The 16,018-nt window shown below is 35.7% G+C and overlaps 1 protein-coding gene across 1 annotated transcript in view; it reads left to right on the top strand.

Annotated features, from left to right (window-relative positions):
• The window catches only part of EFCAB13 (EF-hand calcium binding domain 13), a 136,794-nt gene extending 126,307 nt beyond the window's left edge, over positions 1–10,487 (top strand). Inside the window, 6 exon segments of the mRNA XM_047707365.1 lie at positions 314–457; positions 1,495–1,566; positions 3,917–4,060; positions 4,402–4,473; positions 7,131–7,193; positions 10,360–10,487. Coding sequence (XP_047563321.1) covers positions 314–457; positions 1,495–1,566; positions 3,917–4,060; positions 4,402–4,473; positions 7,131–7,193; positions 10,360–10,421 — 557 coding nt within the window. The 3' untranslated portion in view covers positions 10,422–10,487.
• Positions 10,488–16,018: the final 5,531 nt, after the last annotated feature.

Raw genomic sequence — 16,018 nt, 5'->3', positions numbered from 1 at the left:
ATCACTGGACACATACAGAAAGGATGGGGGAAACATGAGAAGCAGAAATAGATGCGCAAGAAGGAGACAGATATCAAGGTTTAATATCTCCTATGAGTTTGCTTTATATAATGGATCTATTTTATGTGGATGAAGTGAGAGTTGGATGCATATGTACCTCAAGAGAGTATTTAAGGTGAGTACTATACCATCTTTTTAAAAATGCTAGGTACCTATACAATTTTTTTAAATTATTAAAAAAAAATAAATAAATTATAATTTAAGCTGATTATTTAGAATTTGTATCTAAACTGAAAATACTTTCTCTTGATAGAGGTTAAGGAACTTGCAAATGCCTTAAACAAAGTCACTGATGAAAAAGTTGATGTTGATGAAGTAAAATCTATACTGAAAGGCCTGGGGATTTATTGCCCGAAGGAAGAATTACAGGAGGTACTTAGATCTATTCCTCTTGATAGTAAGTATTCCTTTTCTGAGTCATTTATTACATATCAAACTTCTGTTTACTTTCACTCATGAATCCACAGAGCTGATTGATTAGGAATAAAATGTAATGAGTTCAATAACATTAGATTTTCCTTATTAGGCTGGATGAGAGTTTGTTTTGGATTATTCTCATATTGAATTATCCTAGGGAAGTATAATCTTCCACTCTTCTTTCCCTTTCTTTGGCTCCTGAGGTTTGAATCATACATTCTTATTGTACAGGGGCTGTGAAGCTCCCTCAAGCTCATGAAGCACAGGGCCAAACTTTAATGTGGTGATAATGACTACCAGTTTGGTTTCCCCACAGTCCTTGAAGAGCTACACTGGTATTTTTGAAATCCTGCCAGTGGGATGATTAGCTTACGTGCAAAGCCTTACAGTATTCTTTTTTCTTAAGTTCCAAGTATATGACTAATAAAAGGCAAAAGACTGCATGCTTCCTTTATTAATATATCTTTGCTTACAAGTATATATAGTCTTCTTTAGGTATGGTTGAGTTTGGTTTATGGTACTTCTAATGAATATCTTCTTGTCTTCCCTCAAAGCAGAAATGGTGGGGCACCTGGGTGGGTGGGTATCTGCCTTCGGGCCTGGACATGATCCGAGGGTCTTGGGATCGAGGTCCACATTGGGCTCCTTGCTCAGCAGGGAGTCTGCTTCTCCCTCTCTCCTCTCCCTTCTCTTGATTTCTTCCTTTCTGTATCTCTCAAATAAATTTAAAAACTTCTAAAAAATCAGGAAAACATAAATGGTTATAGTAGGACTTGTAAATGGTCCCAATTGGAAATATGTGTAAAATCCATAAAATGCTCATTGGCTCTTCAACAAAAAAGACCACAGGAGTCATCATAATCATATTCCTTTTCATAGTTAATGTGAGATGTGTTTAGCAGGATCAGAGTTAGAAAACAGGAATAACTTGGTTCTGAATGTTTAGTAAACATGCATATCTTGTGACTCATTCTTTTGTATCTTTGGATCTTTCATTTCTTTATGTTTCATTTTCAGATGAGGGGAAAGTGGACTTAAAAGATTGTCTGACCCAGTTAAAGAAAATGCCATATTTTACAAAAGGTTCAAGTAAGTGAGAATTTTTTAACAATAAAAATTTTGAGTAGAATTCTTCAGTTTCGATTTTGTGCATTTGTCTAGTTTTCTAATGCTAAAGCACATCATGTGTATAACAAATGTACTGGGATGACGAATCAATCAGGGATCCTCGTCTGACCTTTTCTTGAAATTGTTGTATTTTTTCCATCACTCAAAAAGGATAAGTATATGAAGTCCATCTGGATTTCGTATCCAAGTTTGTGATTAGTATCCAAGATTGTGATCAAGATGGCTGCCATGAGTTGCCAGTGTCTTGGACACTCTGAAATCCTGTGGGAATAAAATTGATGTTCTCTTCTAATTCGAAAAGATACATGCACTCCTATGTTGGTTGAAGCATAATTTATAATAGCCAAGACATGGAAGCAAATTAAGTGTTAACAGATGAATGAATAAGGAAGATGTGGTATAAATATTTATACAATGAAATATTATACAACTATAAAAAGGATGAGATCATGCCATTTGAGACAACATAGATGGACCTAGAGGGTATTATGCTAAGTGAAATAAGTCAGACAGAGAAAGACCAATACCATATAATTCCACTCATAAGTAGAATCCCAAAAAAAGTCAAATGGGTGCCTGGCTGGCTCAATGTGTAGGACATGTGACTTTTGATCTTGGGGTTGTAAGTTTGAACCCCACATTGGGTGTAGACATTACTTGAAAATAAATAAATAAATAAAACCAAACAAATAACCAATAAACAAAAAGCAGAATCAAACATATAAATACACAGATCATATTGATGATTGCCCAAAGGAAGGAGGTTTGAGGGTTGGGCAAAGTCGGTGAAGGAGTGAGGGAGATAGAGGCCTCAAGTTATGGAATGAATAAGTCACAGGAATAGATAGCACAGCATAAGGAATGCAATGATACTCTAACAGTGATGTAATGGGACAGATTGTAGCTACACTTCTGGTAAACATAGCATAATGGGTAAACTTTCAAATCATTAATTTGTACACTGGAACTAATGTAACATTGTGTGTCAGCTATACTAAAATTTTTTTGATCAGTATTTCCTTTTCTTTTTTATCCTATTATTTTATTAAAATGGGATTCTTATCATGAGAAGATTAGCTACTGAAACAAATATAGGAACATGTTGAAACATCTAAGCTTCCTCCATATTATGTAATAGGTAGTCTTCCCATTACTCCACTACCTAGCCGTGAAACATCAAATATAATCTGGCTTTAATGTGTTCAGTTAACTGACTTCTCCAACAGTGAGATATCTGTGATGTCTGTGGAACTTCTGGGTCTCCTTGAAGTTTAGGCTAAATGAGCCTTGATTAGTAAATTCACAACAGTTTTGGATCCCCTGGGTCTCCTTGGAGCAGCCCATATTCTTGAGATTAATTGAAATTGCTTAATGTCCTCTAAATTTTAGTTTCCAAAATTAAAACTGAACTAAATTCAAAAGATCTAATTTAGATAGCTACAAGGGATGAAAGTATTCACCAGAGCCAAGATATTTAGGGAAATAGCCATAATGGTGTTTCCTCAAGTGACAAAATATTTTGTCCTTAATCTTTGATTTTCTAAATGGGGCCTATAAAATTTTTCCAGGTATGTGGCTTATGAGCAAATCTCTCACAGGGTTAATGTTTATGATGGGATAGGGTTTATGATAATATAATATTCAAAATTTCTTCTTACTTGAACAATTCATACATGGTACTTTCAGAAATGAATGTTATCTTTCTTTGGTATTGCTATAGCAGTGCCAGTCTTTTCATTATTTGGGGGACATATTTGTGTTCATGTGTTGGATACATCTAAGTATCCACTGAATGAAAAAAATTAAGAACAGTCACATCAAACTATGGATGGTTATCTAATTTTTGGCAAGATAATCACTTGTGTAGTTAGTTATCATAGCTTTAATGGAATTCCCAGCCTCAGATATGCCAGAGGTGAGTATAAGCAGATGTCCTAAGATTTCTTTTTTATGTAATCACTCTTCAGTCTCAGAATTAATATTTGCAATGATTTGTTTGGCCTAGTGGCTAAACATTTTGCCTATGAAATCGGACTTCACACTTGGCTTCCCATTTAGTAAATGTGGATGCTTAGGCAGACTAACCTTGCTAAAGATTTCCTTATCTATTAAATAAGGAATTTTTGTGGTATTAAATGAAATCGTGTATATAGAGCACTTAGACGCTCAGAATACTTAATAAGTGATAGAAGTAGCAGTAATACTACTACTAGAAGTTGTTGTTGTTGTTATTATTATCCAGGACCCAGTACTGATATTTGAGTGGTTGTTTTTTTTTAACTTTATACATTGTATATTTTTTCGAATATAGAAAAAGAAGGCCCCCTGAAAACTCTGGCTGCCATTAGGAAAAATATGGTCACTCCTGAAGACCTAGGCTCCATTATGAAAAACATAGGAGTTCCATTACCTGAAGATGTGCTTGAAAGATTACTACAGAATATGACTCTCACAGGTGAGTCATGTTTCTAGATATCCTTTATCTTAGTTGACATGCATTTATTTGAAGTTTTCAAGAATCCTTAAGGGGTTTATCTGCTTTATGGATTATCCAAGTCTCTTTAACCTACTACCCTGTTGGGTTCTACTTATATTCAGTAGCCTCATACAAAGGAGGATCTATAGGGGATGAATATATGTATCTGAATGATATGCATCAGTTTGTCTTCCTTATTGAATATATATGTCTGTATTTCAAGACCAAATATATAAACTGTTTTTCAGTACAGCAATTATGCTATAGTTGTCAGTCTTTGATCATATTCCCTGTTCCCTGACACATCTTTTTTCTTTCAGAGGATGGGAAAGTGAATTTAGAAGAGTTTATGAGCAATTTAATCAATTCAGGATTTTCACCTCTACCTGAAAGTAAGAATTTTCAGTTGAATAGAGATAGATAAGATGTGGGTTATGGATATCTTGGGAAAACCCCAGCTAGGATTTTGAGATGACCTTAAAATGATTTAACACTGGCTTAATTTTCTAATGTCTTTATTCTATCCATGTCAAATGTATAGCACAACTAAAAGAGAACATGCCCTTTAGAGAGTACTGGTTACCTCTTCTGCCTCGTCTGAGACCAGGGTCTTGACTGCAGTTATCTTCTCACTAAGGGTCTTATGAAGAAAAAAATAGCATTAGTTAAAATGACTAAAACAGTACTTGGAATTAGGCTGTTTAAAGTGTAATCATATGAGACATATTAACATGATAACGAGTGGTTTCCTGGTCTGATTTATAATAACTCTTCATCAAGAAACTAGTGAAAACCTCTGTTACTATTAGAATTTTTGTTCAGGTTTATTATTTTTCTTCTTTTGTTATTTGAACATTGTTTTCTTTGGTTACTTCTTTGTATTGGCTTCTCACTTTTTTTTTCCAGTTTCTCTTTGTACACCAATTCAAAGTTTAATGTTAGCACAATGTTTGTCAATTATAGTGTTAATGACCAGTTTCTTCTTTTGGTTTGCATAATATTTTCATAATCTTAGGCCTCTGAGTTCCCTGATAGGTTGCTCTTTCTTGCCCCTCTGGTGCTGAAAAGGAAGGAACGATTTATATTTTGCACATTAAATGAGAAGAATGTTTCTTTTTTGTGTGCAAAGAATATTTCTGACACTAAGCTAAAATTATACCTGTGGTCAAATCACTTCATACTGCCCATTTTTAAGCTCTCTCTATGGTTGCAGAAGCTCAAGGTTTACTTCTTTAACCATTGCCACCTACTTTTGGTTAGGCATACACATGTATCTTTGACAAGCCAAAAATATTTATGAAGGGATGTTTCATAGAAATGACTTTTTTGAGGGAACTTCCTAATAATATATGTCAACTGTTTTTGAGAACTGGTGTTAAAAACAGCCATACCAAGTGTCATTGTGTTTCCTGATGACATTGCCCATTATATTATTTAGTGCTGAATATGAAAAATGTGTTGAAATTTAATATCAGAAAAAAACTGTATCTCTCCCAAAGACCAGTGTGCTTCTTTGTGTAGACAATAACCCAAGTTCCCCTTTATGTCTTAGCTTCTAGAAAGTTCAGATCTAAACTTCATATTTAATCATTATAGCTTTGTTGGCTTCATTTGTTATTTACTACCTTTTTCTTAGGTAGTATAATTCTCCTTTGAATTTTTATTTTTATTTCTATTTACATTTATTTCTATTTTAAACATTTTAATATATTCTTTTTAAAATATATTAACTTTCATTGAATAATTCCTCAAACTATTTTGGGATGTCATTGGGTATACAGTATGAAGCAATGTATCAAAAACAGCTATCCTTGAATGCTGGCCCATGGGATATTAATGAATATGCCATAAAAAAGAGTCCTAGACTAAATTTGGAAAACACTGGAGTAGAAAACCAACTTAAACAAATTTTCTGCCACTAGACTATTAGAGACTTTATATGTTTAAGAGTTTGATAGAGTTAATAAATAGCAGACCCTGAATCTGCCAGATCACAGAACTCTTTTGTTGTTATTTTATTTTGATAATTTTAGAAATGATACCCTAAAATCCAGCAATTACACTAATAGGTATTTACACAAAGGATACAAAAGTACTGATTTGAAGGGACACATGCATCCCAATGTTTATAGCAACATTATCAACAATAGCCAAACTATAGAAAAGAGCCCAAATGTCCGTTGACTGATGAATGGATAAAGAAGATATGGGAGATATATATATATAATGGAATATTACTGAGCCATCAAAAGGATGCAATCTTGTCATTTGCAATGACATGGATGGAGATGGAATGTATTGTGTTAAGCAAAATGAGTCACAGAAAAACTAATATTATATGATTTCACTTATATGTGGAATTTAAGAAACAAAACAGGGCACTGGGATGGCTCAGTTGGTTGGGCGTCTGCCTTTGCCTCAGGTCATGATCCTGGAGTCCTGGAATTGAGCCCCACATTCCCGTCTTGTATTCCTGAGACTGGCAGTTTATGTTCTCCCCCTACCCCCCACCCCTTTTTTTTGGCCAGTCCTTACTGGACTTCATCAACTTGGTTGATTTTCTCAAAGAACCAGTTTTTGGCTTTGATAAATTTCTCTATATTTTGTCCACCTTATATTTTGCTGACTTCTTTTATCTTTGTTATTTCTTTCTTTTTACTGACTTTGGATCTACTTTATTTTTTTCCTAGCTTCTTAAGGTGAAACCTATGGTGACTGATTGCAGCTGTCTCTCATTTTCTAATATAAGCATGAAGAACCATACCCTTCTTACTAAACCCCTCCTTGGCTGCATTCAATGAATGTTGAAATGCTTTGTTTTCATTATAATTCAGTTTGAGATATGTTCTTTTTTCTTTGTGATTTCTTCTCTTATCCATGGACTATTTAGAAGTGTGTCATTTAATTTCTAAATATTTGGTTTTTCTTAGTTATTTTATTGTTACTTATAATTTAATTCCATTACTGTCAAAGAACATATCCCTTATGATTTCAATTCTTTTCAATTTGTTGGCTGCATGGCACTTTATCATTTTTATTTTTTTCCTAGGAAGTAGGGTTGATGACAGCAACCTAGATACTTTTCCAGGAAACATGAGGATGGAGATGTCAGGTAAAGAATTTTTTAAGATTCTGAAGGACCTGTCAGTTGAAAGTGACATATACATACACACGGTTCACATTGTTCTGTGTTCTGAGAAGTCTTTTTATTAATCTAAATGTCTTACATATAAAATTCATATAGAAAGAACCATAGAAAATGATAAAAATAATTAAAAATTACCTTAAATGTTATGCTTTAGGTTTCCCTCCTTGAGAATAAATTTTATGGTTTCCGAAAGTTTCATTTGGGGAGTGTGGAGGAAAGAAGGCTATGTATTTACTATGTTAGTACTTTAGATCTAAACTTATAGGAATACTTTAGCAATCTTTCCTCTATATTGCTGATTCAAAAAGCATTTAAGATCCCACAATGTTCTAGTATTGTGCTAAACACTGAGAATATAGAATTTATTGAGACATGATTTTGGCCCCTCAGAAGATTATGATCCAGTAGGAAAGCAGATTGACCCTTCCGTAGCCCTGCCAGGTGTCCAGATGACAGAATAGAGACTTTCCAGGGTTCAGAGCAAGTCCAAGGACCTAGAGAACTGTTCCCACAGAGCAGAGTCCTAAGCTGCCACCATTACCATTAGACCCAGTCCAATAGATCAAGAAAGTTCTGGCACACAACATTCTGTAACTCAGAATTTATTTTTTTTTCAATTTTTCCTCCCTTCCCCTTTTTAAAGTGCTAGTCTGCACTTTGAAAACAGAATCTAGACATTAACAAAAATCAGCTTCTCTGAAGAAAAGTATTTCTAGAACAAATGCTGCTATTTTTCACTGCCTTTATATAGCTCAAAACAAGACAAAAATTTATGAAACACAAGTTATTTTTACAATGTTAAAAGACTGGGATTTTCAACCTTATAAATAGAAGAACATTTTATACATAGAGGTATGATGCGTTATTATTATTTAAAGAAACAATGACAAATCCTTTAAGTTGCAAATCTAATAATTACCAGTGAATTAGTCAATAAAAACTAAACCTAAAATTCAATGAAGAAAGCTGATATAATCAAAATGTTGAAAATGGTGGAACAACCCAACCATTAAGCAATTTGCTTACTGTTTTTAATACGATTATAAAATGTGAAGAAAGTCCTTATCTTATCCCTCCTTTTAGTGATGTGGTCATACATGAGACAGGCACAAGGTTAATCAAGGCGGGTGGTCAGGGAGCAATGGGAACTGCAGCTAGGACCAGACAGGCAAGGGGAGCGTGGTTGAGAAAAGGCCTAATTGACACCATCAGGGAACTGGATATGAAGGAAATAGGACTAAATGCATCTGTGACAATAGAATCATACAGGGGAGATGGCTGCTCATGTCCCTGACCCCCCAGTTTGCAGAAGAGTGGGAATAGAGGTTAACTGGTCCTAACACAGACTTTATAGGCCAGGCCAGGTGGTAAAAGCATTCTGAATGGAAATGCTAGCATGTGGGGGTATGCACATGGTGTGGTGGGACACAGAAAAGAAAATAAAGGAACAGCTTCAGCCAGGTAGTTTCTGTAGTTAAGGAGTCAAAACGGAGGTGACCGTCATAATAATATGTCTGCTCTGATCCTCGTTTATTTTTATGTCTTCATGCTGGCATTCACTGACTGACCTCCCTTTGCACTTGGCATTTTATCTTGCCATCTGTACCGGCCCTTGTTGCTGTGCTCCTCATTTAGACAGTCCGGTGCTTGGGGCTTTTGGCTCCTCTCAACAACCCCTGTTCCTTTCACTGGGTCGCAGGAAACGTTTTGCTATCTGATGGTATGCTGGGGATGTGGAGAATTTGTTGGCTGTCGCAGACTCTCCTGCTGTGATGGCAGTGCTCCCACTTCTTCTCTACCCTCCCCTTGCTGTAGTTTCTCCACAAGGTCTGTATGTCCTGCTGCCTTCCAGGGCTCCCAATAGACTCTCAAGCACAGGCGCCATTTTTCTTGGTTGGTTTGCGCAATTGGAAGAGGCAGCTCACTAAAATGAATGGCTTAAAAGTTTCGTTGGGTAACAAGGAAAAAAAGATGCCATACCCCTGTCTCCTTACATGAGCAGAGTAAATGTGTCTTTTTTTTTTTTTTGAGAGGTAAAGGATTGATTGATTGATTGATTGATTTTTTTATTATATTCAGTTAGCTAATGATGTACTGTATGCTGGTGTCTCTTTTTTTTAAGATCTGATTTTTAAGCAATACCCAGTGTGGGGCTCGAACCTACAACCCGGAGATACAGAGTTACATGCTCCACCAACCCAGCCAGCCAGGTGCCCCAAATGTGTCTTCTTTTCATCACTGCCTAAAAGGGAACTCATTCTGAGTCCTGAAAGATATTACAAAACTTGAATTCTGATTTTTTTTGCTTGTTATATATTTTAAAGTGCCTTATTTTGTAACTGATTCATTATCTCTCAGAAAACCGGAATCTTCATTGATTCTTTTTTTTCTATTTTTTAAATTTATTTTATTTTTCTAAATTAGCATATAATGTATTATTTGTTTCGGGGGTACAGGTCTGTGATTCATCAGTCTTACACAGTTCACAGCGCTCACCATGGCACATACCCTGCCCAATGTCCATCACCCCCCTACTCCATCCCTCCTATCCTGCAACCCTCAGTTTGTTTCCTGAAATTAAGAGTCTCTTATGAGATTATGCTGAGTGAAATAAGTCAAGCAGAGAGAGTCAATTATCATATGGTTTCACTTATTTGTGGAGCATAACAAATAGCATGGAGGACAAGGGGAGATGGAGAGGAGAAGGGAGTTGAGGGAAATTGGAAGGGGAGGTGAACCATGAGAGACTATGGACTCTGAAAAACGATCTGAGAATTTTGAAGGGGTGGGGGGTGGGAGGTTGGGGGCACCAGGTGGTGGGTATTGTAGAGGGCACGGATTGCATGGAGCACTGGGTGTGGTGCAAAAATAATGAATACTGTTATGCTGAAAAAATAAAAAAATTTAAAAAAAAAAAGAGTCTCTTATGGCTTGTCTCCCTCTTTGGTTTCATCATTGATTCTTGATAGCTTTCTTTTTTCCTATTCTTTATATTGATTTGGAATTAAATTAGATTGTATTTAGGTAAATAAACACAACTTCCCTAAATCCTCTGTATACATTAATAATTTTATAACATTCACTATAATTATAAGTATTTACCTTTGTGACCTAGTTTCTTATTTTACAGCTGATAAGAAAATGAACAAGAAGAATGGGATAAGAGATAGGAGGTCATCTCCTGGTGAGTAAAAAATTTGTTAATTAAACTAATTCATTTATTTAACAGATATTTACTGAATAGGCGATGCTATGTTAAGTGCTAGAGATTTGAATAAGTATAATAAATTTTTTAAACTTACAGTAATATCTGTGGCAAATTCTCTTGTATATTTTGAAAAACAATGTGTATTAGATGGTTTCCAGTGAATTAGTCAATAAAAACTAAACCCAAAATTCAATGAAGAAAGCCAATTTGCATTTTTTAGTCAAAGTCAATTATTTACATATCAGGCCCCAATAAGAACTTCTTGAAGAAACTATAAGAAAATAATTTTGTGACCTTAGGGTAGAAAAAGATTTCTTAGACAAGCGACCAAGAGTTCTAAGCATGAAATTTTAAAAATGATTAAATTGGATCACATCAAGATAAACAACTTCATTTTCTGAAAGACACAGTTCAGAAAATAAAAGGCAAGACATAGACTGGGAGAATATATTTGCAAAATGTATGTAACTTAGTACTGATATCCAGAATATCAAGAACAACTCCAGCATAAGAAGACAAACCAATGAAAGTGAGCAAAAGATTTTGCTCATTTTGGACATTTCACGAAAGAAGATATGTATGTTGACTAAATGAACTTAAAATAAAAAATCCTAATAAATAAAAATTTTTAAAAATTCCTATCGAATTTTTATGTACCCGTCCAGATTGTGTAAAATGATGGAAAAAAGAAGATATATCAATGGCCAATGACCACATGAAAGGAGGCTGAATGTTATTAGTTATCAGAGAAATGCAATTTAAATCATTAATAGATACTGCTGTTCATTCCCTAGAATAACAAAAATTTAAAAGATCGCAAGACCAAGTATTAGCAATAATATGGAGGAATTGTAACTCATACAATTGCTAGAGGGTATTCTAACTACTGTGGAGATAAGTATGGCAATTTCTTAAAAAGCTGACCATAAATTTATTATAAGACCCAGCAATCCCAGTAGTAGGTATTTTTCTAAGGTAAGTGAACATATATATATTTATATGTTCACAAAAATATTTGTGCATGAATATTCATAGTAGCTTTATTCATAATAGCTAAAAATTGGAAACAATCCTAATATCCATCAACCAAACCATGGAGGGATAAACAAAGTGTGGTGCTTGTTCTTAAAGTTCCTTTTAATTAAAGGGGGAAAAGAAATATGTAGGCAAAAAATATAAGAGAAAATTTGATTTGGAGGTTAGGAGTATCATATTAGGGAAGGTGCTTTCTGAGGACTAAGTGCGCTCTTGGTCAGCTTTAAGAATATTAATGCAAGTGATTGTGCTGCTTTTAAATTCTACCCCAGCAGCCTGGTTGATTTGATGAAATGAAACAAGTGTTGATTTAGGAATCTGATAGCAACAGTTTTCTGTCTCATACTAACTTTGTGACTGTAGGCAAGTATCTTAACTTTTCTGAGGCTCAGTTTCCTCATTTTTTTTTTAAGTCATAATAACTTTACAGAAGATTGAAACATGGTATATGAAAGCACCCATCACAGTACATGGCTTGGTAGACACTCATTAAATTCAGGTTTCTTTCCTTCCCAGTGTGAAAGAGAGATTAGAGAGGTCAGGAGGTCAGATCAAAATGATAGTTTTGGAGGAGAATACTTTTAAATCTTTAAGTTTCTGTTCTAATGCTATCAGTAGAGTTTAATGTCTGAGTACTCTAAAAGAGCATTGTACCATTTGAAGAGTACTCATTTTTTCATGTTTTTGTGATATAGCAAGGGAGGATAGAAATACAACTGTAGTTAAAATCATGGGAAATTGTTGATTTCCTATGCTCTGTTTCACAATTAAGAATTTCATATTCTGTTCTTGAATCTCATTGTGATCTCTATAATTCATATCTTGTTTTACAGCTGATGGAATAGTTGAACCTAATAAACTAATGAATAAAGTGAAAGCTGTTGCATGTGAGAAGTTGATGTAAAACTAAGATACTGTGCTTTTTTTTTTTAAGATTTTTTATTTATTTATTTGACAGATAGAGATCACAAGTAGGCAGAGAGGCAGGCAGAGAGAGAGAAAGAGAGAGGAAGAAGAAGGCTCCCTGCTGAGCAGAGAGCCCGGTGTGGGGCTTGATCCCAGAACCCTGGGATCATGACCAGAGCTGAAGGCAGAGCTTTAACCCATTGAGCCACCCAGGTGCCCCAATACTATGCTTTCAAAACATACTTTCACAATAGTATTCATAATGATTTTTTATTAATGAAGTATGGTTGACATACAATGTTATATTAGTTTCAAGTGTACAATAGTGATTCAATAATTATATACATTACCAAATGCCCACCATGGTAAGTGCAGTTACCATCTGTCACAATACAATGTTGTTATGATATTATTGACTGTGTTCCCTATGGCATACTTTCTGTCTCTGTGGCTAGAAGTTCGCACCTCTTAGAAAGGTATAGACCTATTTCATGGAACCCCCACTCCCCTTTCCTCTGGCAACCAGTAGTTTTCTGTTTCTCTTTTTTTGTATGCTTATTCATTTGTTTTGTTTTTTAGATTCCACATATAAGTGACATGATATGGTATGTTGAGAAAAATGTTAGCTAGATATCACTATCTTGGAAGAGAAATCTGTTTTATTTAGTTTTTAGTATGTTGATACTAGCAAATCATTCATTCATGAGTTTTGCCATCAGGATTGAACAATATCTACAGGTATTTTGGAATCACTTATAGACCTGAAATCTAAATATAGAAAAGACAAATGATCTGAGAGGAATAGAAGGAGGAAGAAGGAAAGTAATCAGAAAGAAAAAAATATTAAAGCAATAGGTGTGTATATGTAGCAGAATCAAATTTAATATACCATGTAATAAACAGGGTGTTCTTTATTTTTTCTAACTACTTTCCCTCTTCATCCCCATCCTATTTTGACTGTGAGTGGGGTAGAAGATGTTGGAACATGGGAGGACAGGACTTAAATTGACCAATTAAATTTCATCTAGTTTCAGAGACCTCACCAGGGTTAGGTTTAGGGTAACCCTCTGGGATTGGTCTACAGGATACCAGGCACATACCCTCTCGCTGGCCCTAACCTAACTGTAACCCTAGATTTGAGAAAGAAAAAAACAATGTGGCATATATATGAGGAATATTACTCAGCCATAAAAAAAGAATGAAATCTTGCCATTTGAAGTGACATGGATGGAATTAGAGAATTATGATCCCAAGGGAAATAAGTCAGTCAGAGAAAGACAAATACCATATGATTTCACTCATATGTGGAATTTAAGAAACAGAACAGATGAACAAAGGCTGGGGGGGAGCTGTGGAGAAAGAGAGAGGCAAACCAAGAAACAGATTCTTAACTGTAGAGAACAAACTGATGCTCACCAGAGGAGAGGTGCGTAAGGGATGAGTTAAACAGGTGATGGGGATTATAGATGCGCTTGTGATGAGCAGTAGGTGTTACATGGATGTGTTGAACCAGTGTATTATACTCCTGAAACTAATATTACACTGTATGTTAGCTAACTGGAATTCAAGCAAAAACTTTAAGGAAATAAAGCTTAACCTAGTTTCTTCTGGTTTAAAATAAAAAGTTTCTGGGGCGCCTGGGTGGCTCAGTGGTTAAGCTGCTGCCTTCGGCTCAGGTCATGATCTCAGGTTCCTGGGATCGAGTCCCGCATCGGGCTCTCTGCTCAGCAGAGAGCCTGCCTCCTCCTCCTCTCTCTCTCTGCCTGCCTCTCTATTTGTGATCTCTCTCTGTCAAATAAATAAATAAAATCTTTAAAAAAAATAAATAAAAAGTTTCTTTTGGTTGATCCAGTTTATTTTGGGAAATTCTCAATTTTTCAAGACTTTCTCCCTCTTACCCTCTACCCCTCAGAAAAGCATCCCAGTGTCAGGGACAGCTTGGGTGTCCTGCTGGTAGGGGAGGGTGGCCAGACCTTGTTTCCTCTGGGTTCCTTTTTTTTTTTTTTAAGATTTTATTTATTTATTTGACAGAGAGAGAGAGAGAGAGAGAGAGATCACAAGTAGGCAGAGAGAGGGGGAAGCAGGCTCCCCACTGAACAGAGAGCCCTATGTGGGGCTTGATCCCAGGACCCTGAGACTGTGGCCCAAGCCCAAGGCAGAGGCTTAACCCACTGAGCCACCCAGGTGCCCCTCCCTTTGGGTTCTTGATAGCCTCTTTAACAACATCTCAAATGTCATGAGTCCTGAGCACCCTGGTGACGTCTCCTGCTGAAGTTCACTGCTTGAGAAACTTGTGGTCTGGTTTGTTTGTTTGTTTGTTTGTTTTTGTTTTTTAGCAAAGTCAAGGATCTATGGTCCTTCTTTCACTAATTGTCTGGCTAAGCCTAGCCCTCATTGGTGATGAGGTCCTGTGAGTCTCAGTCAAGCATTCTATTAGTCCCCAGACTGTATTGTCTGCTCCATCGCCTCTGCTAGGGTTCACCTTTCCCTTTGACTTGGTGTCCCATGGAGGATCCACTGACCTCCATCTCTAAGAAAACCTCCATTTGGCTTACTGGGAGGACATGGAAGTAACTGAATATCTTTCATATATACAAAGCCAGAGGGGGCAACTGGGTAGCCTGTTTCTAGTCCTATCTCTTGCCTGTAGACACCATTCCACAATATCTGTTCTGGTGACAATGTCATGTCTGGACACACTGTGAGGTCGATCTCAGAGTTCCAAATAGGAAGTGTGACAAAAGGTCTCCTTGGATTTTTCTATACCCTCACTCCCATTCCACCAAAATATCTAGAGTTTCTGTCTTACCTCCTCTCAGAGTTTGACTTGGAAAGGGGAGTAAAGAGCAGATAGAGATGAGGGGCATGTGCAGTAAGCAGCAGGAACACTTAAACCTTCTTGAGAGAAAGAGATCTTTATCTCTATTTCTCCTGCCTTTTCTTAAACCATAAAGTAGACTTTCCCCCTCCTCTTCTTACCAAGCAGGATGTGGGAAGGAAGAGGAAAGGAGCTTTCCTATGTTATCTATATATCTATCTGTCTGTTTGCCTTTCAACCCTTTGGTTTACAATAAAACTAAATATTAGATCTTCAGATTTGCTATGTTAAAAAGTGGCTTTTGAAAATTAAAAAAAAAATTCCCTCTGAGTTATATAAATTTTATGGCTGGATAGGAAAAGTTTTATGGAAGAAAAGGAATATGAAAAAGAAAAATATGTTAATACCATTTAAAATGTCATACCTGTACAACATATTTCAACATGACAGAATTTCACTAACAATTGCTTCAAGGGGGAAAAGATTTTGACCTAACTTCCATGTTTTTACAGAGATAGATACTCCTAATGAAGAAGGCAAATCAGAACAGTGCTTCCTTAGAAACTTAAAACTGTTTATGAATTCCATTTCTCTTTCTCTGTGAGCTGAATTTTGCCTTGTCTTTAGCTAAGGAGAAGATGTACCATAGTGAAATCTTACATGATTTGAACACTTTCAAAGGGAAGATGGATAATGAATTAACAAAAAACTCTCAATTGATCTCTTATTTCCTAACCATTTGATAAGGAATCCTGCTACTACCCAACACATGGATCCAATATAACTTAAATTACTTTATTTGGCACTTAGTTTTTGTTTTTT

The sequence above is a fragment of the Lutra lutra genome, chromosome 16, assembly GCF_902655055.1.
Source record: "Lutra lutra chromosome 16, mLutLut1.2, whole genome shotgun sequence".
Lineage (NCBI taxonomy): Eukaryota > Metazoa > Chordata > Mammalia > Carnivora > Mustelidae > Lutra > Lutra lutra.
The sequence above is the reverse complement of the archived record's forward strand: the minus strand, read 5'-3'. Positions and strand labels throughout refer to the sequence as shown.